The sequence below is a fragment of the Canis lupus genome, chromosome 14 (assembly GCF_048164855.1).
Source record: "Canis lupus baileyi chromosome 14, mCanLup2.hap1, whole genome shotgun sequence".
Taxonomy (NCBI): Eukaryota; Metazoa; Chordata; class Mammalia; order Carnivora; family Canidae; genus Canis; species Canis lupus.
Window position 1 is genome coordinate 31,267,083 of NC_132851.1, and position 26,207 is coordinate 31,293,289.

Below are 26,207 nucleotides of genomic sequence, written 5' to 3' on the forward strand. Positions count from 1 at the left end.
ATTATGTTTACTTGCTCTGTAGAGCAAGAGAATTGGATTATTAAGAGAGAAATGAGAGGCATTGATATGCTACTGGACATCGAATCTGCAAGAAGGGGAGAGAAACACATTGTTGGAACATGGTCAGGGTGGGGCTTGATGCTTTAAGCCTAGAGGGAATGGGAGGGATGGGACAGTGAGGTCTTTCATACCAAAACAAGGGCTCGGAGACTTCATCCTGGAGGTGAAGACGTTGAGGAGTTTTATTTTATTTTATTTTATTTTATTTTATTTTATTTTTATTTTTATTTTATTTTATTTTTATTTTTTAAAGATTGTATTCATTTATTCATGAGAGACACAGAGAAAGGCAGAGACATAGGCAGAGGGAGAAGCAGGCTCCCTGTGGGGAGCCCGATGTGGGACTCGATCCCAGGACCCCAGGATCATGACCTGAGCCAAAGGCAGATGCTCAACCACTGAGACACCCAGGTGCCCCTCTTTCTCTCTTAATGACACTAATAATATAAAATTAAGAGCCCACTCTACCCTAGTATGACCTTGTCTTAACTACTCACATCGACAATGACCCTATCTCCAAACAATATCATGTTCTCAGGTTCCAGGAAGGATGTGAATTTTGAGGAGATACTTCAACCCAGCACAGGGACCAATAGGAGAGTAGAAGCAATGGTCTGGGGAGAGGGGTGTGAACTTGAGAAATGTCGCAAGATACTCCATTAATACTCTATTCTGTCTTACCAGTAAGATCCCAAAGGAAGTTAGGGGAGAGGGGGAGGGAGGAATCCAGGAGTCCTTGTAGGTTTCCCACTTGGGGGAACTGGATAGATTCCACGTGATCGCAAACAGTGAAGGAGGCAGGCAGGCCTTTTTCTAGCCTCAAAATAGATCAGTGTTCATGTTCATTCAACGATTCCTATGAAGTCACCATTTTCTCCAACTTAACATTTTGAGTCTTCTGTGCAGTATTTGGTAGTGTTCTATCTGCCAAGTGTGAGAATGTAGAAGAAGAATGTTTTGAAGCTCTGCCTTAGAAGTATTTACGATTCCATTGCTGTTCTCTTAAAACCTAGAGAATAGTACGCCTTCCTGTTCCCAGGTGGAAATGTAGAACTATGGTTTTCCAAATTAAAACCAGGATGCTACCAAATGCATGGTTCGTATATTTTTACTTTCTCCTCTCTGGCGTATGGGCCCTATTTCAATGCAAACGAATGCCACATGGAAGTAATGTCTGAATTTTTTTTTGCCTTGGTAACACTACATAACAAACGAATGGAAGGGATATGCCTTTAATTTGGAAACAGAATAAGCAAAGCGGTGAACTTTATTTCTTCCATACCGTCCTGCAATACCTTCCATCAAAGGTAGCCATGACCTGGTTGAGGGATGTGTTAGGGGTTCTGATGTGTTCGGTCTGTTTTCTCATGTTCCAATTCTTCCTCTGTTGCCTAGTTACAGAGGGACATTGGCCGACTTCCTTTTTGGCATCCATGTGAATTGAAGGGAAAGAATTATTTTAAAAAGTTGGGGGTGAGTGGGGGGGGTGGCTGAAAAGGACTGCTAAGATTTATGGTTTTATGGAGAAACAGAGCCTGCTTACTGTCACCTGTGTGATGGAGATGCTTGGAATTTGAACTTAAAGTCTTTTTTTTTCTTAATGTAATTGCTGTCAATATTCAGATAGAATGACCTGACCGTGCATGGAGTTGACTGGCTGACTACTATTTAATTAATAACTTCAAGGAAAGGGCAACAAGCCTAGAAAAATGTACTAAGTGTGCTTGCTGCATGCGCATTATTATTTTGTATGATAGGAAATACACGATTTCTTATAATACAGAGTATTTCCTATAATAGGGTATTTCCTATAATATAATCTCATATTACATATTACAACATAGGAAAATATTTCTGATTATAGGAAATACTACTAATTTAAGGTATGGTTCTTATCCTCCAAGAGACTATAAAGTAGTAGACAAGCCTACCTGAAAGGAGGAATTAGGCAGCCATACGAAGAGCATATAATGAAGCATTAAAGTCCATTAAAAATTCCAACAAGAGAATGCTGAAAAAAAAAGACCATTTCATTAAAAACAAATAGGAATTTGTTGGTGTATTAGTTTCCTAGGGCTGCCGTAACAGATTACCGCAAACTGGATGGCTTAAAACAACAGGAATTTATTCCTTCCCAGCCTGGAGGCCAGGAATCTATAATTGGGGTGTTAGTAGGGCTGAGCTCCCTCTGAAGGCCCTCAGGAAGAATTCATCCTTGGCCTGTCCAGCTGTGGGGTGGGGTGGGGCTGCCAGCACCCCTTGGCCTTCTTTAGCTTGTACCTGCATTCTGCCCTCATCTTCACATGGCCTTTCCCCCGTGTGTCTGTGTCTTTTCATGGACTTAGGAGGACACCCATCATGGGATTTAGGACTCACTCATCCGATGTGACCTCATTTCAACTAATTACATCTGCAAAGACCTTACTTCCATATGATGTTATGTTCTAAAGTTCTGGGTGGATAGGAATATTGGGCCGAGGAGTCAGGGAGGCTCAGCCTCATACATTTGGTGCATGTATGTGGTCAGGTTTTCAGAAGGTGGACCAGTGCCTGGGAGGCTTGCCTTAGAAGAGGGTCACCGGCTGATGAGAGATAAGAGAGGAAGTCACATCAACTGGAATACTCACTCCCACCTAATGGCCACCACCAATGCTGCTCGGGGAGGGAGAAAGTAAAAAGTAAATAAAAGGAGAGAAGACAGAGGCACAAAATGTCGATGTTCTTCATTGACATCCTGGACTTCTTACTACCAGAAAGGTCTCTGGGGTTGTCTCAGGATTACTTGTTGCTGTTAAAACCTTTTCTCTCATTTGTTCTGTCTTGTGCAGCTGAAACCCAGCTCTGTGCGTCAGAGAGGAGGCAGGCCCTGTCTAGACTATTCTTTGGGCCCTCGGGCTACTTCAGCCAACACAGCTTGTTTCTGGCTCCCGATGGAAGACAGGTGTCTCAGAGAGTAGCCAGATTTGCCACATCCTGCCCACCCTTGATCAAGGAGCTCTTTGTGGACTCTGGGATTCTCCGCCCCATGGTAGAAGGGCAGGATAAACAGTTTTCTGCCTCAGAAACTCTCATCAGAGAAGCCATTGGAGCAATCTTTCCCTCCCGGGAGCTGGCTCGTCTTGCCCTCCAGTTTACCACTGACCCAACACGACTCCAGCAAAACCTCTTTGGAGGGAAATTTTTGGTGAATGTTGGCCGGTTCAACTTGTCTGGAGCCATTGGCACCAGAGGCACATTTAACTTCAGTCAATTTTTCCAGCAGTTTGGTCTCCCAGGCTTCCAGAACAGCGAGACAGACCTAGCCCAGCCCCTCTCAGTGGGATTAGATTCACAGCCTGCCACAGCACCCCCTGAAGCCTCTAAAGAGGGAACGGCTATGAATGTGCCAGTTGTGGGCAGCTTTGGCTTCCAGATCAACTTACAAGAGAACCAAAATGCCCTGACATTCCTGGCGTCTCTTCTGGAGCTTCCAGAATTTCTTCTCTTCTTGCAGCATGCTATTTCTGTGCCAGAAGACATAGCAAAGGATCTAGGTGATGTGATGGAAATGGTACTCAGCTCCCAAGACTGTGAGCAGACACCTGGCAACCTTTTTGTGCCACAGTGCTCAGCAGAAGGAGACTACGAGGATGTCCAGTGCTTTGCTGGAGAGTGCTGGTGTGTGGATTCCCGGGGCAAAGAACTGGCTGGCTCCAGGGTTAGAGGTGGACGACCCCGATGCCCCACAGAGTGTGAGAAGCAAAGGGCTCTCATGAGAAGCCTCTCGGGCAGCCTGCCTGCTGGGGCCAGCCTGTTCGTCCCTTCTTGTACCAGCGAGGGGCATTTCCTACCCGTCCAGTGCTTTAACTCAGAGTGCTACTGCGTGGACACCAATGGTCAGGCTATTCCTGGAACTCGAAGCCTGCCTGGAGAACCCAAGCAATGTGAGTCTGTTGAGTATTCAGTCTACAAATCCCAATTCTCTCTTGGGGCCCCAACACTGCGCATTGCAGAAAAAGTGGATTCCATTGTAGCTTAAGTCCCAGATTATGCAGTGGCAAAATTTGCCAGTTAACTTAAAAATTGTCCAGAAGAGGGTTGATCCCATTAACTATACTTGTGAGTGAGTAGAGAGTCTCCCTTGGCCTCTAGAAGCTCAAAGATTTCTGTAGGCTGACAATGGCTGATCACAATAGTGCCACTTCGGTGACCAGGACATTCTCTGTCTAGATAGAAAGAATGTTGTAGATAACACCTACAAAATTGTGGTTGATGGGGTTTCTGTGGCTGTTAAGGTTTCAGGTATGGTTTGGATGATCAGGGGTTTTCATCTTGGTCTTTTGGGCTTGTGGGACCTTTTCACCTGATATGCCTGTTCCGTGTTCCTTCCAGGCCCCACGCCATGTCAGTTACAGGCCGAGCAAGCCTTCCTGGGGATAGTGCAAGTACTGGGCTCTGACTCCAGCATGCTGCCCACCTTCTCCAGTAGCTACATCCCACAGTGCAGCACCGCTGGGCAGTGGAGGCCTGTGCAATGCGATGGCCCCCCTGAGCAGGCCTTTGAGTGGTATGAGAGATGGGAGGCCCAGAACAACAGTGGCCAGGAGCTGACCCCTGCCGAGCTGCTCATGAAGATCATGAGCTATAGAGAAGCTGCTTCTGGAAGCTTTCGCCTCTTTATTCAAAGTCTGTATGCGGCTGGCCAACAGGGCATCTTCCCGGGGCTGGCGAGATACCCATCTTTTGAAGATGTTCCGCTGGCGGTGATGGAAGGCAACCGGACCCAGCCTGGAGGGAACATCCTCCTGGAGCCCTACCCCTTTTGGCAGATCCTGAATGGCCAGCTCAGCCGATACCCAGGGGCCTACTCAGACTTCAGCGCTCCTCTGGCACACTTCGACCTTCGGAGCTGCTGGTGTGTCTCTGAAGCTGGTCGAGAACTGGAAGGCACCCGGACAGAGCCGAGCAAGGTCCCAGCATGTGAGTTAAACCACAGTGGAGAGCCGAGTCTGTGCTTTTATGCAGAGGAGGTCTGGTAGGGGTGTATTTAGTGTCAGAACTGGCATGGAGTTTGGATATGTCCAGCTACATGCCTTCAGTGGTTGAGGTACCCAAAGGCACCCAGCAGCCAGCACCTAGCTCTGGCTGCTGTAACAAAATACCAAGACTGGGGGGACTTAACCAACAGACATTTCTCACAGACAAACGTGAGGGTGGAAATATAAGATCAGGGTGCCTGCAGATCCCATTCCCAGTGAGAACCGTCTTCCCAGCTTGCGGAAAACCACCTTCTCTCTGGGTATTCACATGGCAGATAGAAAGAGCTCTGGTCTCTTCATCTTTTTAAAAAGACACCAATCCCATCCAGAGTGCCCCACCTTCACGACCTCTTCTAAACTTGGGATCCCTGGGTGGCGCAGCAGTTTAGCACCTGCCTTTGGCCCAGGGCGTGATCCTGGAGACCGGGATCGAATCCCACGTCGGGCTCCCGGTGCATGGAGCCTGCTTCTCCCTCTGCCTATGTCTCTGCCTCTCTGTCTCTCTCTCTCTCTGTGACTATCATAAATAAATAAAAATTAAAAAAAAAATAAACCTAGTCACCCCCCAAAGGTCCCACCTCCAAGTACCATCCGTCGCCTTAGGAGTTAGGGCTTCAATACATAAATGCTAGGCAGACACAAACATTTGGACCACAACACCAAGGCTCCTAGGAAGGAAGTGATTTCCCTACATCTCTGCAGCCAGGTGTTAGCAAAGTTAGCGTAGTTCATTTTTAAATGTTCATATGATCGATTTGTTGAATCAATGCTTCTCATTTGAACTGGATGTCGTCTGTGTGCAAAGCATGATCTTAGGGTGACAAAGGCCTTAGAGTGGATATGGCCTGGCTCTTGGCCCTATGTAACCACTCATAAATTAGGTGCACCATTTGATTAACCAGCACACATTATGATCCTATTCACAAGGACATGCTAGGTGCCCCAGACCTTAGGAAGTGCTTCTGCCTTCAAAGTGCCTTTAATTTGAGGGGTTTAATCATAGGACTGACTGCAGAGCAACTGAAGGAGGTTGATAAGTTCAGCTTTGTGGCAGGTGAGCTCATAAGAAAGCTGTGGCATCTGAGGCATAAACAGGATGAGACTGACTGTCTTTAAATTAAAATGTCTTCTTACCAAGTGGCCATGCTGGCAGCTTGAATGAATAATGAGACAGATTCAACACTTATTATCATATGAGAATCTCTCTAAATAGACGTTGCTAATATTATGGTTAATATTACAGTTGTTCAAGTCCAAAGAAATCTCTCAATCCATTCTTTGCAATGTTCAACACTGTCCACACCTTTCCAGATAACGTTAACATTAATCAGATGATTTTGACATTCGCCAAAGTTTAGGCTTCAGCAGTGAGTGAAATTTTAGAATGTTGCATCATAGGAACATGTGTTGAAAACAATAATACCCTGGGCATATCCAATGCCTGGAGACTCCTGCTTCCCCCAGTTAGGATTCTCCATTGAAGTGCCAAGTCCCAGTAACAGGCTGACCCTCCAAGTGAACACATTGACATTGGCATGCCTGTTGTCTAAAAAGCCGCATTCATTTTTTTTTTGAGATTCTCTATACCAATGGTCAGGTCTCTTACACGAGGACATTCCTATAATTTCAGATGCTTTAAGACTGAATCTAGTCCTCTGTGCATCCAATTTTTGAGGCCCAGATTGCTGAGAACAAAAGCACCTTGTAACTTTAGTATCTAGGTTTGCTCGCCCTGGCCTGAGTGCAGGGCAAAGCATTTGAACTAGGCTTAAAGTCTGCTGGCCGTTCCCATGGGGAATACCAAGAGGCATGGAGAGTAGACCACCCGGGGGCACATGACAATCCGCTGGGAAGCAAGTATTAGAGTTTCCACCTGTAGGCAGTGTTTTATCTTTTCCTTCTAAAGGTCTGGTTTTGATTTTGCAATTACATATTTTTAACAGCTAGGACAGCTGAGCAAACTGTACCTAGTATATTATTATAGTCATGCTTGTATTCACTTTCCACATAAGAAATAGGCATATTTTGGGGGCATACACTCAAACTCTCTTATTGATGGGGCATGTTATCCAAAGGGTTTGATGACCAGGGGTTAGGAGCTTTGGCACCCTAGGTGTGGTTCAGCAATATTAGCATCATTTCAGGAAGTTGTTAGAAATTTGGAATCTTGGACCCAACCTGCTGAATTGACACCTGCATCTCTCCAAGCTCCCCAGGAGGCTCTGGTGCTCCCTAAAGCTTGAGAAGGACTGGCCTGGAGGACACAGTGCTAGTTCTACTAGGGACTTCAGCCCTGTTTCTACCACCTACTATTTTGTGGCCAGAGTCACCATTTTGGTTTAATCAGTAAGGTCTGCGTTAGGTTGAATAACTCCCTCAAAGTTTATTGTGAGCCTTGTAAAAGGTAATTGATGTAAAGTGCCAGGTCTGGTGCATAGAATGTCCTTCCTAAATGGCCGAATAATACAAATGACCATAAATAATGATGTGACCGGTAATTTCCTATCCATAAACAGGGCAGGGGGCTCCTGCCTCTGGGGGCATGAGGTCAGCTCCTGTCCATATCATAATCTCCAGTCTGTTTGAAACCCTGCTTTCTTTATTTAATATGCAACTATGGACAACTACTGTAAACACTGTGCTGTATGATGGGAAGATAGTCGTAAAAAAGGCATGGGGTCTGCTCTACAGGGGCTCAGAGACCAGTAGGGGTACCTGACATGTCATCATGTAAATAATAAACAGAAATGCTAGGGCTATGAACATAGGAGACCAATGGAAGATATGCCTAGAGATTGGGGCTACTCACTGGTTGGGGAGTTGGATAAAGATTTGCATGGCATCAGCTTCTGGATTGTGAAGGATGTTTGCCCAGCCAAACATGGATGGCAGGCCCTTCCTCATAGAGGAAATAGTATGTGCCAAGTCGGGGTAGCTGAAAAAGGGTCTGCTGTGTTGGAAATGATCAAGGTCATTCCCATTCCATTCATGGGAAAGGTCAGTGTGGTAGGAAGGAGGGTTTGGGGAGGGAGTGATGGAAGAAGAAGGTAAAGGTAAATTTGGACCAGATTTTAAGAGGTCTTACCTGTTAAAAAAACAATCTTCAATGTCCAATTACAGAATTTTCATTCTACTATGGAAGAAATGGAGAGCAAGCATAGATTTCTAAATAGGGGTTTTTGCTTCAGGGATTCCCAATCCTTGGCATTGGTATAATAGATCATTTGATCAAGAACATCCACAGAAAGCAGTAATGTCTTCGAACTCCAGAAGTCGGGGGTTTCTGCTGATTCCATGCTGTCAAAAGAACTCATTGAACACATTCACTGTTGAATTCACAAAGTGATTGGTCGTGAATAAATATGGCCAGTATGACTTTTGTTAACAGTGACATTTTCAAAGATAACATGTGCCATACACTGTGCCAAGTTCTTCAGCTGCAACACCTCATAGAATAATTATAAAAACCTTATGAAGAAGATGCCCCAGTCATCCCCATTTCACAGATCATAAGACTGAAGCTCAGAAGAGCTAAGCACATTATCCAAAATTACACAGCTAATTAGTGATCAAGTTGACATTTAAATCCATGTTCTTAGAGCCATGCTCTCTTCTCTTTGCAAGAATAATTCTCTAACCTACAGTGCTTCCCTTCAACTTTTGATATCCATCCATCCATCTGCTTATCCACTCCCCCATCCATCTAGCCATCCATCCGTCCATCCATCCATCCATCCTTCCATTGAAGGCAGCTGGTTAGGATCTCTAGTTCTAGAGTCATACTGACTAGACTAGAATTTTGAATCAACTACTTGCTAGCTAGGACTTTAGCTACCTGACTTTAAGTTATATGACTTCTCCATGCCTCAGTTTCTCATCTGTAACACACAGATAAGAATACTATCTTATTGGGTATTGCATAGATTAAATTAGATTATTTGTATAAATGTGCTTGGGATAATGTTTGGTGTGGCACAGACATAGCTTTTGCTCATCTCCTTACATAGCAGGTCCTCTGTAAATGTTGAATGAGTGAAATTGTAGAGATGAGACAGAAGGAACATTCCAGGCTGTAAAAAGGGCTGGGTGAAGGAAACAGCTGTGGCAAACACGTGTGCATGCACATATGTGCATACCCTTCAGAGAGGGCGAAGTGTCCAGCCGTGTTGTCTTTATTCCCCTAGGTCCTGGTTCTTGTGAGGAGGTGAAGCTTCGTGTCCTGCAGTTCCTTAAGGAAACAGAAGAGATCGTCCTGGCTTCCAACAGTTCTTGGTTCCCTCTGGGAGAGAGTTTCCTAGCGGCCAAAGGAATCTGGCTGACGGATGAGGAGCTCTCCCTTCCTCGACTCTCTCCATCCCGGGAGACTTTCTCAGAGAAGTTTCTGAGTGGAGGCGATTATGCCCTTCGTTTGGCAGCTCAGTCTAGTGAGTGTCACGCACATCTGGTTTCTTGTTCCATCTCGTTGGGGAAGCAAGGGCTGGAGTTCAGTTGCTCTCCAGTCCTCCTCAGGACTTTGTGGCCTTGGTTTCCCAGGTTGGTGGGTCCCTGGGGAAGAACAGACAAGGGGGTTTTGGGTGCCAGTCGAAGATGGCACCTCTCCAGTATATTCACAAGTCCACCAGCACAGCTGCTGGGGGGCAGGTCCTTCATATTGCAGATGGTACCGGCAGCCCACCATGCAGCCAGATATTCTGGCTAGAATGTGAGGGGACCCAGCCCAAAATGGTCATGGCCCGTTCTGAAGCTTCCCCCTACTTCCACTGGGGAAAAAGGAGCGGAACCTTTATTACAGAGAAACTACTGGGTTTCGGGCCCCTTCCACACGCGGTCTCCTCTAAACGTGACAGTAACCCAGAGAGCGTGGTAAGCCACCTGCAGGAGCATCGTGCTCAGAGAGCCGACAGTGCTCTAGCCCATGATAGCAGCTCGACGTTACTTGAAACCCGCCCCCGGCCAAGCCCCGACGGTGCTCAGGAGATGACCAGGCCTTGGCATTTCCTGCTCCATTTCTTCCATGAGAGCAGTGCCACACTCACCATCTGTGATTCTTTTCAGACACAGAGACTGGGGTTCAATCACATGCCCAAGGTAACCCAGTTCAGAGCTAGCAGAGCCTGGATGGTTGGGGACCTGGGCCTCTGATCCCTGGTGCCCAGAGCTGGGGCTGTCTCATCTCAGAGCCCCCATTCTTCCTCCGCCACCCATGGCCTCTGTGGCAGGAAGGTCTGATGTCTCTCCCAGGTCTCTCACTGACACCACACCAACTGGGCAGTGACGTCCTCTACTGCGAGCATCCCGAGTTCCCCAATTCCCTGTCTGATGATCTCAGCAGATCCCTTGTCTGGGGTTCCTTGGGCTTAGGTCACACAACAGTAAAGCAGTGCCCCCTCTGATGACATCTGTGCCAAGATGAGAGCCCCTTACTCCTGCAGGCCAGGGCCTCCCTGCTTTTCCCCCCAGGGATGTCTGCTACTGCCGCCTGGGGAGGGGGACTCAGGGGTCTTTGCTCTGTGAACCCCAGTGAGAATCTCCCAAATGCCATCTTTGTTTTTTGTGTCTCTGCATGCAGTTGACTCTTTTGGAGCATGAGACACCATGTCTTGCTCATCTTTATATCCCATGGGGCCCAGCACCATGCCTGACAGATAGCATGGTGAATGGAGCCTGGCGAATGTGGCTAAGCCACGCTTCTTGTTTCTTCTGTCCCCACTTCCTTTCTCTTCCCACCCCTCCCCTCCCCTACGCCCAGACACTTTTTGTCTCTGTTCCTCAGAGACTCAGGGATTTCTGCTTTTTTTTTTTTAAGATTTATTTATTTATGAGAGACAGAGAGAGAGAGAGGCAGAGACACAGGCAGAGGGAGAAGCAGGCTCCTCACAGGGAGCCTCATGTAGGACTTGATCCCAGATCCTGGGATCACGCCCTGAGCCAGAAGCAGACGCTCAACCGCTGAGCCACCCAGGTGTCCCCCGCCCCCCACCTTTTTTTAAAAGAAGATTTCTGCTTTTGGCAAGAAACCAGTTATATTCCAATTTTGTTATCCCTGGGCAAGCTTGGATATCATCAGAGGGACACATGGGACTGATGCTCCTGCAGTTGTGAGCACTGGTTAGGGAGATTTTAGAAGAAGGGGAGAAGCCCTTGTCGGTGCTGTAGAGATGGATTCTTTGAACGGCATGATGGCATTTTTCTTCAGAAATCAAGTTGAGGAAGTTCACCCCTCAACTAGCAGTGCACTCTGATTTTGCATGTCTGAGGCGGTAGTGAAAAGAGGAAGGGTCCACAGAGAAGGACCAGGGGAGCTCATTTCTCTGGAATCCTTTGGGATGAGAGGAGGCATCTCTAATCTTGCAGAGGAGAGGAAGCTCTTTGTGTGTAGACCTCCAGGTCCTGCAGAGTCTGGGGACTGAGAGCCCAGGACCAAAAGATTTGAAGGATCACAGGGTGTCTTTGGCTAACAACACATGGTAGCAGTGTCCTCGGACCTAAGGAGGGTGAGGGAGGGGCTTGGGAGTCCTTTTACACAGCTCTGCTTGGCATGAGCCTGGAGCTCAAGTTATTTTGATATAAATGTGACAGTTATCTTGTTGGGGAAGTATTCAAGCCATTTCATCGATGGGGAAACTAAGGCCCACTTGCTCATAACCGCTAAGATCACTCATGACAACCAAGAGGTGCCATGTCAGGATTCAGGCAGAGGCTTGTCAGCTTCATGAGTTGTGTCCCACACACCAGGCCACTTTCTGGGTCCTGGTCTCTTCGAGGGGTTCTGACCATAGGCTGCTGGTGTCTCCTCTTGGGAGCCATGAGCCCCTTTCTCAGAAGGTAAGTGGGGAAGATGTGCTCCAATGTGAGGCCGGCCATGGCTCACGGGGCTGCCCCAAAGTGACCCTGTGGCTGCACCCCCCTCCCTCCCCATCCATCCTGAGTACCAGCAGGAGTGAGGGGAGGTTGAGAAGGCACCGACTTGAGAAAGGCTCTAGGGGACAGTTCTTGGCCTCTTAGGAGGAAGATGGTGCTGGGGACAAATCAGCTTAGGGTAGGGAGCTGTGAGCCCCAGTAACAGGTACGATATCTAGTATATCAATAGTGGGGAGTGCGGCGGGGGGATGCCAGGCAGGGCAGGGGACTCTGAGCACTGAGGATGGTGCCATTTGATGGCAGGGGTACCCCCTGGGAGTCACTTAGCCTGCCCCACTTCCCCCTGTGAGCCTGGGGTAAGCTATGCCCCACACCTGCACCTCAGTTTACCACTTGTCGAGTGGGATGAGAGAACCTCTCATAGAGGGTTGCTGTGAGGATTCATTTAGCTAAAACATATTTAGATTGTGCTTGGCATGTTCGTAGTGAATGTTGAATAAATGCCATCTGTGATCACCACCGTCTCACGGGCCTGAGGACACGTCGCTTACCTAATCGGCTCCATATGAAAGTGATTTGCAAGAGGACAGCAGTGACTCCTTTGAACTGTGGCCTATATTTTTTGTTTTTAAAGGACAATCTGATGTGAGACGCCTGGGTGGCTCAGTGGTTGAGCATCTGCCTTCGGCTCAGGGTGTGATCCCAGGGTCCTGGGATTGAGTCTCCCATCAGACTCCCTGCAGGGAGCCTGCTTCTCCCTCTGCTCGTGTCTCTGCTTCTCTCTGTGTGTCTCTCATGAATAAATAAATAAAATCTTTAAAAAAAAAAAAAAGGACAACCTGGTGAGTGCCTTTCCACTGTTAAGGACTCTCTGTCCTATTTAACAATATTTGTCACATCAAAAAGAAGGCCCCCTTATGTCAGCACAAGGCCATGTGTGGTCCTTGTCAGCAACAGAGCCCACACGGCCGAGGCCCTTCCAGGTTGGGGGCTCACATTTCTGCTCCCCTCTCTCCCACCTCCAGCCCTTGACTTCTATCAGAGACGCGGCTTTCTCCTGGGGGATTCCACACGGACATCTGCGCTTCTGCGGCCTGTCCCCTACGTGCCCCAGTGCGACGTGTGGGGAGGCTGGGAGCCTGTGCAGTGCCATGCCAGGACAGGTGAGCGGGGATGGGCACCCAGGGGGAGAGCGTGGAGTGACACCTCCCTTTTCATTTGGAGCAGAGGACTCTGCACTGGGACCAGTGAGCTGGACTCTAGGCCCCTCTTTGGCATCTGGTGGCAAATCCCTTAGTGGACTTTGGTTTTCCCATCTGTATGATGGGAGTTGGGACCTACCAGCCTGAAGGTCAAGTGGGTCACTGCTGGATGGATCGGGATGTGTGACTGTGGACAGTGGTGGGCAGGGGGGAATGGAAGGGGGGCTTGCTGGCACTGCTACGAATGCATAGAAGGAAAGTTGTGGGTGAGACACCTGGGGGCACGTGCCTCAGTGCACTTCCTGAACTTCTGACCCCTGGCTCTGTCCTAGGGTACTGCTGGTGCGTGGACGGCAAGGGAGAGTACGTCCCTGCCTCGCTGACTGCCCGTTCCCCACGGATCCTGCGGTGTAAGTGAGGCCGGAGGAGCAATCCCGCCGAACCAGGTGGTGGGCACTCTAGGCCGGCGGTGACAGCTGTTACCCAGCCTAGGGATGCTCGTGGGTCAGCCCCCGAGTGCCCTCAGACTAGCCCCCGAGGGCAGCCAGGCCACATTTTCCCATATCCCCAAGCTGGGAAGACTCTCATGGTCTTGGCTCTGCCTGGTCTGTGCACCCAGCTTCCTGGGTGGAAAGACTCCCCGATGATGAAGAGCCCGGAGTCCCCTTCCCACCTGCCCCCAGGGCACCTTCGTCCATTTCTGCAGGCTGCCAGTCTGACAACCGTCCCACAAGTGCCCTAGAGGCCAGCCTCTCTCCTGGGGCTCAGACCCATGTCCTCAGTGGTCCACTTCATATCTCAAGGATGACCCTGCCCCACAAGGGTCTCTGTCCCTGAACCATGGCCCACTTCTCCGCCGAGGTTCCAGCACTCCATCTACGCCGGTGCAGGGCTCGGACGCCCCCGGCCTGGCATGCACAGCCAGTCAGTTCAGAGCTTCTCTCTCTCTCTCTCAGGCCCCACTGCCTGTGAGAAATCTCGAGCCAGTGGGCTGCTTTCCAGCTGGAAACAGGCTGGATCCCAGGGAAACCCGTCTCCAAAAGACCTGTTCATCCCAACCTGCTTAGAGGTAAGGCTCTGAAGGTTTGAGATGATGGGAGTCAGAGCTTTCTCCCACACATCGAGGATGAGTTTTCTCATTTTCAGTAGACTTGTTTTAGTTAAAAACTCACAGGTAGTTCTAGGCCTGGGCTTTTGTCTTCACCCTGCGGCCCCTGGCTGTGTGACCTGGGGCAATTTACCTACCTTCTTTTTTGTTTTTTTTTTAATTTTTTATTTATTTATGATAGTCACACAGAGAGAGAGAGAGAGAGAGAGAGAGAGGCAGAGACACAGGCAGAGGGAGAAGCAGGCTCCATGCACCGGGAGCCCGATGTGGGATTCGATCCCGGGTCTCCAGGATCGTGCCCCGGGCCAAAGGCAGGGGCTAAACCGCTGTGCCACCCAGGGATCCCAATTTACCTACCTTCTCTGTGCTCCACTTTGCTTTATTTTGTCCTAAGACTGGGGCGTGTTTTTATCCTGCCTACTGCTAGGATTGCTTTGGGGCCCCAAGGAAATACCTCCCATGAAAACTGTCTGCAAAGCATCTGCATTTTTGTAGTTGTTGCTGTGCTTTTACCTAAAGTCATCTTGGCTGCATTGCTGTGCCCATCGTATCTGTTTCTTCTTATAAATGGAAGACATAATATTGCCCTTCTCAGTTGGCTGGATGAGCACAGGAACTGATGTGAAGCTCCCCGAGAAAAAGGATTCTTGCTGGAGTCTTAACCACTTCCTTGCCGGATGATGGCAGCCTCTACTCAGCCCCCCGGGGGGTTTCTGGAAGCCAGATGAAATCAGCCTTGTAGAAGTTCCTCAGACTACAAGTCAATGAGCAGAAGTTTCCTTATTATTATTTTTTATTGTTGTTGCTGTTTGGCATGTGGACACGGATCCCAGCAGCTACTGAGCTTCATAGAGAAATTAGATTATTTAGCTTTTCATCTTGGGTAACAACCTCCTCCTGCTGGAATTTCTATTCTGTTCCAATCCTGGGTACCAGGGTCAGCCCATGCAGAAGGAGAGGTAGCAACCACAGCTTCTGACGGAGGGAGAAGCAATTCGGAGCAGGCTCTGATTGGGTGGTTTCTCACCCTGCCTCCTGTGGAGGCCCCAGGGGTTGGGGAACAGGACCCACACCTTCTACTGATCCAACTGGATGGCTGTGCCTTTGACCCAAGTCCCTAGGAAAAGTTAAGTTAGTGACTGGAACGTTCTCAATGTTAAGCCTTTATTCTGTAAAATTTTCTTCATCCTTCGCTTGGGTTTGAATCTTGCCTGTATAGCTTACAAGCTATTCAACAACCACAGGCACCTCTCTCTGGGCCTCTCTCTGTAGAATGGGGGACAGTAGGGTCCCCACCTCCTAGGGACTAAGTGACACTCTGGGCATGGGGGTGATTGGCACAGAGTGGCCCCATGGTTATGTTCTCTGTGAATATCAGGTGTTATTACAGTCATTTCTTGCCCGTGGACAAAGCACAGCAGAGAATGAAATGAAAAGTAGCCAGGGATGCCCGGGTGGGTCAGTGGTTGAGTGTCTGCCTTCAGCTCAGGGCATGATCCCCGGAGTCCTGGGATCAGGGCTCACATTGGCCCTTGGCAGGGAGCCTGCTTCTCCCTCTGCCTATGTCTCTGCCTCTCGGTGTCTCTCATGAATGAATAAAGAAAAATCTTAAAAAAAAAAAAAAGGTGGCAAGCAGAAGCTCAGGGAAGTATTCAGGGACAGCCAGGAAGCTGGTAGGCAGCTGATTTTCTGCCAGATGTGGGAGAAATGACATTTCTCTACCATCAAGAGCTCCTAGAAGGAGTGTGTGCAAGCATCAATCTAGTCCTATCTCCTCTTTTTTTTTTTTTTCTCCAGGATCACGACCTGAGCCAAAGGCAGATGCTTAACTGCTGAGCCACCCAGGTGTCCCATCCTCCTTTTATTTTTAGTTGAGAAACTGAGTCCCAGTGAATAGAAGGGCCTTGCACAGTGCTCCCCAGCTGGTCCCAGGACAGCTTGGGAGAGGAAGACCCAACCAGATATGATCTGGGCCTTCCCCTGATTTCTTTATTCTCTGTTACATTTGTTCCAGACCCCCTCTCTTCTCAAGGTGCTTGTGGAAAATCATCTCTGGAACGGGGGGGACCTTGGTTCAGGATGGTGGCTGGGCTCTGGGGCCATACGGGTTTAGTCCCAGCCCGGCTCTGCTTCTCTGCCTATGGGATGTTGCTCTGACATGACCCCTCTCTGATGCTCAGTTTCCTGCACCCTGAAAGGAGATAACTGTGGGCCTGGTCTCATGGGGTCGTGGTAACCACCAGTTCAAAGAAGGGATGTCAAGGGTCTGGAGCAGGATTGCGTCTTCCCCACTTGACCTCTCTCTTTCTGGAGAAGCCATCACCAGTGGTTTCGAAAGGGACGTTCTGGATGTCTGTCCACTGACCTGCATGGGCTGCAAGAGCATCTTCCCTGGAGTGACGTGGCCTTGGCTTTGTCTCAGACAGGAGAGTTTGCCCGGCGGCAGGAGTCAGAGGGGGGCACCTGGTGTGTGGACCCAGGCTCGGGGGCGGGCAGGCCCCCCGGCACGGACAGCAGTGCCCCGTGTGAGTACCTGCCTCCCCCTCCCCCTGCCCCAACACCTGCCGTAAGCACCAGCTCCAGGTCCCAGCTCCGCGGCTCCCCGGGCAGTGGGGGCCTCTACCCTGACCGTGCAAGAGGGGCCATGTTCCCTCACCCCGGGGATTCTCGAGAGAAACACACGTGGCAGGGGGTGGGCCGTGCTCTGTAGCCAAGAAGCCTGGACCAGCCTGGTGCTGGGACTTTCTCGGGGGCGCTAGCTGTGCCGCCTGGTCCCTGGCCTCCAGCCTGGCCCTGCCCTGTGGTTTCCATGGTGACGTCCAGAGGATGTCCCTAAAGTGCAAATGTGCTGATGTCCCTCCTCTGCATCCCTGGGATCCTTAGGGACAAGCGGCTCCCCGTGGCTCGTCGGCCCCTGGGTTTCTGGCTCCTGCACCTTCCTTGGCTTCTCTTCTTTCTCCCATCTCTTGCTCTTGGGACCCAGGTGTTATAAACTATAGTCAGACTTTTCCAGAAGGAGGACACTTTTCCCCCACAACCCTCTGAGCTCAGCCACCTGCACTACGTGTCCACCCCCCTCCCCTGCCCCGGCCTAATTCCTACTCAGACCACGCACCAGGTCTTCCAGGACGTCTTCATGGCCTCCCTTCCAAGTGCAGTGCTTTTCTGCAGGCTCGCAGACTACCCTGCATAACGTCTGTGGTCCCCTTCTCACGCTCAGCTATAATTCCATTGTATACTGTTAAATCTCCTTAAAGACTAAGCTCCTTGAAAGCAGTACGTGCGTGTGTGTGTGTGTGTGTGTGTGTGTGTGTGTGTGTGTGGAGGGGGTGTGGGGATCTGACCAAGGCCCCGTCTTGGCCCTGTCCTAGTCCAACACCTCACCCAGTGGGGAGACAGCCCCAGAGCCTGGAAGGCCCTGCAGGTGGTGGCAGCAGGTGGTGCTGGGTGGCAGTTGGGAGCGGTGGGTGGTGGCAGGTATGTGGGCCAAGGCCCATTTGGCTTGTCTTTGTGTCTAGGCCCGAGCCTCTGTGAAGAGCTCTCGAGTGGGACCCTCTCCAGGAGAGCCAGCTCAGGCTATAGCCCAGCCTGCAGGGCAGAGGACGGAGGATTTTCCCCCGTGCAGTGTGACCTGGCCCAGGGCAGCTGCTGGTGTGTCCTGGACAGTGGAGAGGAGGTGCCTGGGACCCGCGTGGCCGGGAGCCAGCTGGCCTGTGAGAGTAAGTTGTGACCCCTGGAGGGGCTCCCTGGGCTGGTGGCAGGGGTGACGCTCATCACTTCCTTTGCTCAGGCTGAGGAGGACTCCCAAGGCACCAGAAGAGTGGTGGCGGGAGGGGACACAGGAGGGGCTGGCGGGATGTGGTTGCCGTTGATTCTCATGATACCAAAACCTGTGTCTACTTCCTAAAAGTGCTCAGCCCTGGAGCTGAAGTCAAGGGAGGGTCTGTGCAGGGATCTCCGGAGCTGGCACCTCAGAAGCTCGGGTGCTGGCCTGCTGGGGGCTCTGGGTCTTGGCTCCCCATCCTCTAGTGGGGAACGGGGCCTGGTGGCAGGCTCTCCGTGGGTCCACCCCAGCTGGGAGGCTTCAGAAATTAGTGGAGGCGTTCATTTGTTTTTACTTTTAGTTCAAAACATTCTTTTGGTATCAAATATTGAAATATATATCATTTAACTATATATTAGAATATTAAAACACATGATTACAGATCAAAATATATTACCTGATTCTCAGTTACTTACCTTTTATTTCTCCTATATACTCAAGCCGCAGGACGTTATAGCCGCCGTAAAATTTATATGTGAGCAAGTAGCTTAGAATCAGTGAATTCCATTTCAGGACAGTAAAGGGAGATGCTGCAAAAATATTTATTGCAAATTCGGGCATTGCGTCTGGTAGGAGTGAGAAATACTGCGCTGTGAATCTGATTTTAGTGCAGTTGCCTTTCCTTCGCTGTCCTTATTGGTTGATTGCTTTATTTTAAAATTTCATAGTCTGTCAGCAACATTCTGGGACTGCGGAGATGTTTCGTTAGGCATATATATATATATATATATATATATATATATATATATATATAGTGGGTTATATGTGTCAAAAGAATTCCTGTGGATTTATATATAAATATATATACATATATGTATATATATATGTTTATTTTCATAAATTTTAAAGATTTTATTTATTTATTCATGAGAGACACACAGAAAGAGGCAGAGACACAGGCAAAGGGAGAAGGAGGCTCCTCGCAGGGAACCCAATGTGGGACTCGACCCCAGGACCCCGGATCATGGTCTGAACCAAAGGGAGATGCTCAACCACAGAGCCACACAGATGTCCCCTCTATTTATGTTTGTAAAGAAACGGGGAGCCCGTGAAAGAAGAGTGGGAAGGAAGAGCTGTCTCCTGTCTTTGTGGGCCTCCTTCCCTTTTGTGTCTTCCCCTTCCTGTGGTGTGCCCACGCCTTTCCCCACACGCCTTTCCTCCCAGGTCCCAGTGTGTCCCTCTGCCCAGAGCCTGGACAAGGCAGGACCCCATCAGGCTCATCGCTGTGGCCCTCAGCACCTGTCACCGTGCACGGGTTGTAGGAGGCGCTCTGCGGGTCTTTATGGGCAGGACGCCTTGCCCTGTGTTTCCCGCACAGGTGCAGTGTAGCCTTAGTCAGGGTGGAAGCAGTCGACATCCAGACTGCTTGGACGGATCCATCCATCCACATCTGAGAGTGGCCCTCAGTGTCTGGGACCGAGGAAATAGACCGATGGGTCCTCTTCAGGAGCAGGTCTGGGAGCACAGCTCTTGTAAGGTTTGGGGAAGACCCTATACAACGTGGCCCTGCAGGATTCCATGACAGCAGCTCGTGCGTCAGAGATTTACCTGCTAGGAGGTGCTTTTCACATCACTCATTTCAGCTTCGCCTCCCAACGGTGTAGATAAATAGAACAGTCCCATCTCCCTGTATTATGGAAGACACTTGTGACCATGCCCAAAGTCACACAGCTAGCAAGCCGGACAGCCAGCATCAAGAAGGGTGGATCTGCAGAGCGTGGAGGAGGAAACTCGGGTGTGGGGGCTAGGCTGACCTGAATGTTCGTCAACGCTTCCACCCCCTCGCTGGGTGACCTCGGGCTGGTCCCTTAACCTCTCTGGCCTCAGCTTCCCAGTCTGTGCAGTGGACAGGGAGCCCTGTAGCAATTTCTCGAGTCATTGTCAGGATTCATTCAGATAGTCTCTGTCAACTTCTCAGCCTGGTGGTTCGGAGCACAGCCTCAGGGGACTAGGGCTCAGGCCCCTAGGACTCAGGGCAGAAGGATTACCCTCCCCGCGCTCACCTGTGGCCTCACCTGTGCGGCGACAGTGGCAACAATCCCACCTCACAAAGTTGCTTTGAAGGTGAAATCAGTTCAGGGGAGGCCCTCACGGCAGCTCCAGCACACGGTGACCGAGCTGAGTGTCCCTGGGCAGGTCACTTAGCTCCTCTGAGATGACCCCTGCCGGAGCCAGAATAGAGCCGGGCCCTTGGAGATATCGGCGGGCCATTGTAACACCAGTGTGGAGGGCTCCAAAGGGGATATGCTGGTGCCTGGGGAGCACGGAGGAAGGGACAGTGGAGGGGGTTCCCATCTCTGAGCAGCACCCAGGAAGGGGAAGCGCGGCCCTTGCCTGCCACGGTGGCAGTGAGATTCAGAGGACCTGTGCCCGAGGGCTGGCTCTGTCCCTCCAAACCCTCAAAACTCAGTTTCTTCATCTGTAAAGGGGGGATGATAATACCAGGGCTGCCTACTTCACGGGCTTGTCTTGGTGCAACGAAATATTGACCATGACGGACTCTTCTCATGACTTTGGAAATTCCTGGCGACTCTCAGACAGGATGGCTGTGGGAGGCTTACCCTTGTGGCGTGCCAAATGCTCTTTCTTTGTTCTGAAAGGGTTCATTCACACCCTAAAATTTCCAGTGCAGGCACTAATGTAGTCTTCTTGGGGTTATTAATAATAATAACGACCAACAAGAACGGCCACTTATTACATGCCAGTGGCTCTTCTGAGCTCTTCACATGCCTTAATTCATTTTGATTCACACCGTCCTTAGGAGGTGGGCATCATTGCTGCCCTCGTCATTTTATGGGTGAGGAAACTGAGTCACAGAGGAGTTAATTAACATGCTGTAGGATGCTCAGGTGGGAAATGATTGAGCCAGGATTCAAAGCCTGGCAGGCTGGCCCCGGAGCCCACAGGCTGACTCTGGCCATGCCCACAGACACCCGGCACTTGGTGAGAGCCAACTCCATAAGCCCACTGCTGATCACTGCAAAGCCTCGGCCCGAGCCCCACGTTGGTATTAAAAGAAAGCCAGGCCGTACCCTGGAGGTCGGAATGGGTCGCTCTCCATCTCTGAGGCCCCACGCCCCCTCGAATCACATCGCAGATGTCAAAACCAGACAAGCACCGGCAGCAGGGGCTGTGCCCGAGAGTGACCGAACTAACCCCCTGCTCAAGTATGACAGTGTCTCACTGAGTGTGTCCTTTCATTTACTTGTTCGCCCACTTATTTAACACATATTCCCAGAGCTTGTGTTATGGGAGAACAGAGGAGAGCCCCCCTTTCCTGCCATGGCTCCGCGTGCTGGGGAGAGCAGTGTGCGGACGATGAGTCTTGGATGGTAGACAGCAGGAGGCCTGAGAGCTCGCTACGCCCACCTGCGAGGGCCACGAAAGGTGGTAGAAAGCAGGAGATGCTGAGCTGATGATGGAGGGTGAGAACAGGAGCCCTGTAGGCAGCTGGGCAGGGAGCCCGATGCGGGACTCGATCCCAGGAGGGAAGGGCTTGGGGTGTGCAGGCCGGCTGTGTTCGGGGCTCAGCAGTCCTGCGGAGGCAGAGGGGCTGGAGGGGACGAGACCAGAGGGGGACGGCGGGCCAGTGGGTCCTCAGGGCAATTGAGAGCCATGTCCAGCTTCCCCGAGGCTTCTCTGCCGGCAGTGGGGCCTGCGTTGGCTGTAGGAGCAGAAAGGCGGCTGTGGAAGCTTCTGTAGGTAGCAGTTTGGGAACAGGTGGCTGATGCCCAAATGAAGGGGGTGCCCTGGGGATGGAAAGTCAGGAAGGTCATCAGCAGGCCTCGCTGGCTCTGGGCAGAGGGCATGGGACCGTCTGGGAGATTGCCACGTGTCAGGCTCAGGATGCCACGTGTTGAGCTGGGGACACTGAGGTGGGAGCAGACCCGGCTGCAGGCGAGGAGGTCTGGCATGCTGGCTTTGAGGTGGAGAAGACCAGTTGGGAACTGGACTTGCTGGTGGGAAGGAGCTCAGAGGCTCCACGCAGGAGACGGAGATCTGTGAGTGGTTCCTGCTCAGGAGTCTGTTAAAGCAGAGCGGATGGGGTCGCCCAAGAAGAGGGGCGGCGGAGGGGGCAGGGGTCAGAGCCCCCTTGTGCAGGTGGCGCCTACAGTGCCCTCTTTCCTTCTAGGCCCCCGGTGCCCACTGCCGTTCAACACGTCGGATGTGGACGGTGGAGTGATCGTGTGTGAGCGAGCCTCGGGCCCGGGAGGGGCCCCCGTCCAGCGGTGCCAGCTGCTGTGTCGCCGGGGCTACCGGAGTGCGTTCCTGCCAGGGCCGCTGGTGTGTAGCCTCGAGGAGGGTCGCTGGCTGTCACAGCCGCCGCAGCCCCAGGCCTGCCAGCGTGAGTGTCCCCCCAGCGCCCTGCTTTCTCCTGGGGCTCGGGGCCAAGCACCTGCATCTTCCCCGCCCGAGGGTAGCATTCCCGTGGTAAGCCAGGTGGCCTCAGGAGCAGGAGAGAGGCCCCAGGGAAGCACGTTCTTCTAGAAGGAGCAGATGTGCTTCAGAGACTCCTCTGGTTAAGCTTTATTTGGGGCTTCTCTGGAGCAATCTGCTCCTTGGGAGAATCTGCCCTCTTGTTGGGCTCTCCTGGGATAGCTTGGCTCCAGGAGCATATTCAGGAGGTAGGTGTTCCAATGGGCATATTGGTCACTGTGGGGTTGACATACTCGGAGCTGTTTGCCTGGCCTCTGGGAGTGACGCCGACTCACCAGCCTCTCCCCCGGGTCCATCTGGGGCTCCAGGCTAGTGGTTGGCAGTGCTGGGGCCTGGACCCTGCTCCTGGGGACATCAGTTTTGGTGGCTGTGGGTCTGGGCTGTCTGAATATCGGCCGAGTTCCTCTCCTGCTCGCCCACTGTGCCTGTTTGCATGCCCACACGGCTGTGAGGCAACTTCGAGCTCTGACTGAGCTGCCTTGGCTGAGGCTGACCATGGTTACTCACAGCCTGGCAGGGCAGGGGCGGGTGCTGGGACCCGGCACTGAGTCCTCCCAGGGCCCTGGAGGGGTATCTGAGAGAGAGACCCAGATCCTGGGACTGTCACAAGGCTCTGGGTGGCTGTCAAAAGACAGTATTTATGGAAAAGCTTTCTGGGATAGAAAATGGTATCCAGAGAGCCACCTGGGTGGCTCAGTTATTTAAGCATCTCACTCTTGATTTTGGGTCAGGTCATGATCTCAGGGTGGTGGGATCGAGCCCTGCATTGGGCTCTGTACTGGGCATACAGCCTACTTAGGATTCTCTCTCTCCCTTTGTGTCATCCCCGCCCGCCCTAAAAAATGTAATCCAGAGAAAGGTCAATGTGATTCGAACAAATAAGTGGTCTGTCCACCTGCCTGTGATGAAGTGGCTTAAGCTGAGACTAAGATCAGGCTTGTCAAGACTGGATCTAGAGCAGGACACTTGGGAGAAGAGGGACATGGGTCTTGAGCTCTTAAAGTTGTGTGCAGGGCCACTGTGTATGACTGTGTAGGCTGTGCACTGAACAACCTTAGAGTATGTCTTTCGTATAGTCTGTGGTGTCCCCGCTTCACTGGCGAAATCATAGTGGCCCCGTGTGAAAGTGAGAGAAGATGGAAGATTTTCCAAGAAGAAGGTCCAGGACCCCCAAAATGTAGAGCAGCCTGGTTTAGAGGCTGAGGCAGGACTGAGCTTGCCAAAAGGGTGCTAAGTACTTTCAGAGACAAGCCGTCATGCCAGGAAGTGTTCAGACTCCGAGTACGACGGTGTGGATGGTACTGCTCGTGTGGTCTAAGCTACATGAGGGAGGATTCTTTGTGCAGAGGATAAACCAAAGGAAAGAAAAAAGTCCCACGGGTCTGTTGCCTGCGTCTGCTGACCTCTGGCGCTCACCTGCAGGGCCCCACCTGTGGCAGACCTTTCAGACCCAAGGGCAGTTCCAGCTCCAGCTCCCGCCAGGCAAGATGTGCAGCGCCGACTACGCGGGCTTGCTGCCGGCCTTCCAGGTCTTTCTAGCAGACGAGCTCGAGGCCCGTGGTTTTTGTCAGATCCAGGTATGTGGCTGACCTTCTGCATGAGTGGGGGTGCTTGGGCTGGGCTCAGGGCTCAAATAGACCTAGGGTTCAGCTCTCACTTGTTTTACCCATAGGCAAACAAGAAAGTACTTTGGCCAAGGCTGGTCACGTAGTGGCGGGGGTGGAATCCGTACTCATCCCTGGCCATCCTTTCTACGTAGAGATGTTAAACCAAACATGCGCTGAGCACCCATGATGTGCCAGGCACAGTGCGGTGTTGGCATGGAGTAGCGATCTTCATGGGGACCCTATTGGTACTCCCGTTTTGTGGATGAGGGGGGTGAAGCCCAGAGTGTGAACATGGCTGTCCAGAGTCACACAGCTGGGAATTGTAGAGCTCAGCAGATGACTTGAGGACAGAGCTGGGCAGCTTGTGTAGTACGACCACCACCTTCAGAGGAAGAGCCCGGGAACAGGGTGCAGGAAGACTGAAAGGCCAGCATGTACTCCCTGAACCACTGTGCCAGACGTGTCTTTAACAAACCCGCTGGAAGGCCTTACGGATCCTCCCTGGAAGGAAGATAGCGTGTGCCAGCAGACAGGCCTAGTACCATGAATAATGAATATCAGAGTTTTTCCTATAGACGGTAAAGGCTCCTGTGATTCCAAGTCACAAGTATTCAGGGGAGAAGTCTTTAGAAGTCCCTCAATTAGGGGCACCTGGGTGGCTCAGTTGGTTAAGCATCCAACTCTTGATTTTGGCTCAGGTCATGACCTCAGGGTCCAGGGCTCAAGCCCTGCATCAGGCTCTGCACTCAGCAAAGAGTCTGCTTGAGATTCTCTCTCTCTCTCCCTCTCCCTCTGCTCCTCCCCTGCTCATGTGCTACTTCTCTTTCTCTTTCAAATAAACATATCTTAACCCTCCCCCCCAAAAAAATAGCCACTCAATTTAACAAATTCTTGTTCTGCCCCAAACTTGTCATCTCAAAGAGCAGCCCAGTTTTAGCACCTTATGCTAAGAATTTTGGAGAACATACTTTTTCACAAAACCAACTGCACAGAGTTGTGATTCTAAGACAAATAGAATCATAGATTGCCCCCTTTTATCCAAAGAAATGTACTTGGCAACAATAGCAGTAATATGTATTAATTACTGAGCCCAGGCTGGGTTCCTGGTGTGTGCTAGAAGCTCTGTATTCCTTCTCTCTCATTATCATAGCACCCTGCTCAGTGAGCATCAGTAGCTCTTGGTTTATAAGTGTGTGAACTAAAAGCTCAGTGAGGCTCAGTAAATTGCCCAAGATTTCACAGAGCTAAGTCCAGATCTAGATTTGGACTCTAATTACACCAAATTTGCTCGTCCGTTCCTTTATTCTCCCATTTAACAAACATTTGGGTGCCTATCACAGGCTAGGCATGGTTGCAGGCACTGAGCACTGTCAGCGACAAAGTCAGACCATAAGGTGGTCAGGACAGGTTGTAATCATATACTAACACAATAGGGAAAAGGAGTCCAGCCTGGACCGGACTCAACTTTGATTTGTACCCAGGTGACTGGCCCCCTCGTGTTCCTCTGAGGGGTAAGGAGAGTTAGTAGAGCTTTGGCCCCTGGGGTGGGATTGGAGGGAGGGTTGGGGGGAGTAACATAAGGCATGGGCGCATTCTGGAACCTGATGTGGGCTCAGCTAAGCTGTCTTCCAACTCTGTTCTTTTTTTATTGTTTGTTTGTGTGTTTGAGAGAGAGCAGGGAGGGGCAGAGGAAGGGGAGAATCTTGAGCAGGCTCTGCGCCCAAGTTGGGGCTCAGTCTCACAACCCTGAGATCACAGCCTGAGCCAAAATAAAGCGTCAGACACCTAATCATCTGAGCACCCCCAAGCCCCAGCCACTCTGTGTTCTTGAGCTAAAGGCACCTGTCTCCATGTAGGCAAAGACTTTGGGGACCCCCATTTCCATTCCTGTCTGCGACAGCTCCACGGTGCAGGTGGAGTGTGTGACCGGAGAGCGTTTAGGAGTGAATGTCACGTGGAAGTTGCACCTGGAGGATGTCCCACCGGCCTCTCTTCCTGATTTGCATGACATCGGTACGTTGTGCAGCTTCTCTGAGGCTCTGTTTCTCCATCTGTCAGGGGGAGCCAGTGATGCCTTGTGAGGATCTAGCG

The 26,207-nt window shown here is 50.9% G+C and overlaps 1 protein-coding gene across 2 annotated transcripts in view; it reads left to right on the forward strand.

Annotated features, from left to right (window-relative positions):
- The window catches only part of TG (thyroglobulin), a 248,977-nt gene that overhangs the window by 15,367 nt on the left and 207,403 nt on the right, over positions 1-26,207 (forward strand). For both annotated transcript variants that reach the window (XM_072774560.1, XM_072774561.1), the window contains exons 9-19: positions 2,889-3,983; positions 4,432-5,019; positions 9,263-9,502; positions 12,965-13,102; positions 13,474-13,551; positions 14,098-14,210; positions 16,672-16,774; positions 17,768-17,968; positions 22,205-22,417; positions 23,932-24,086; positions 25,973-26,129. In XM_072774560.1, the coding sequence (XP_072630661.1) occupies positions 2,889-3,983; positions 4,432-5,019; positions 9,263-9,502; positions 12,965-13,102; positions 13,474-13,551; positions 14,098-14,210; positions 16,672-16,774; positions 17,768-17,968; positions 22,205-22,417; positions 23,932-24,086; positions 25,973-26,129 (3,081 nt within the window). The remainder of the gene's footprint in view (positions 1-2,888; positions 3,984-4,431; positions 5,020-9,262; positions 9,503-12,964; positions 13,103-13,473; positions 13,552-14,097; positions 14,211-16,671; positions 16,775-17,767; positions 17,969-22,204; positions 22,418-23,931; positions 24,087-25,972; positions 26,130-26,207) is intronic.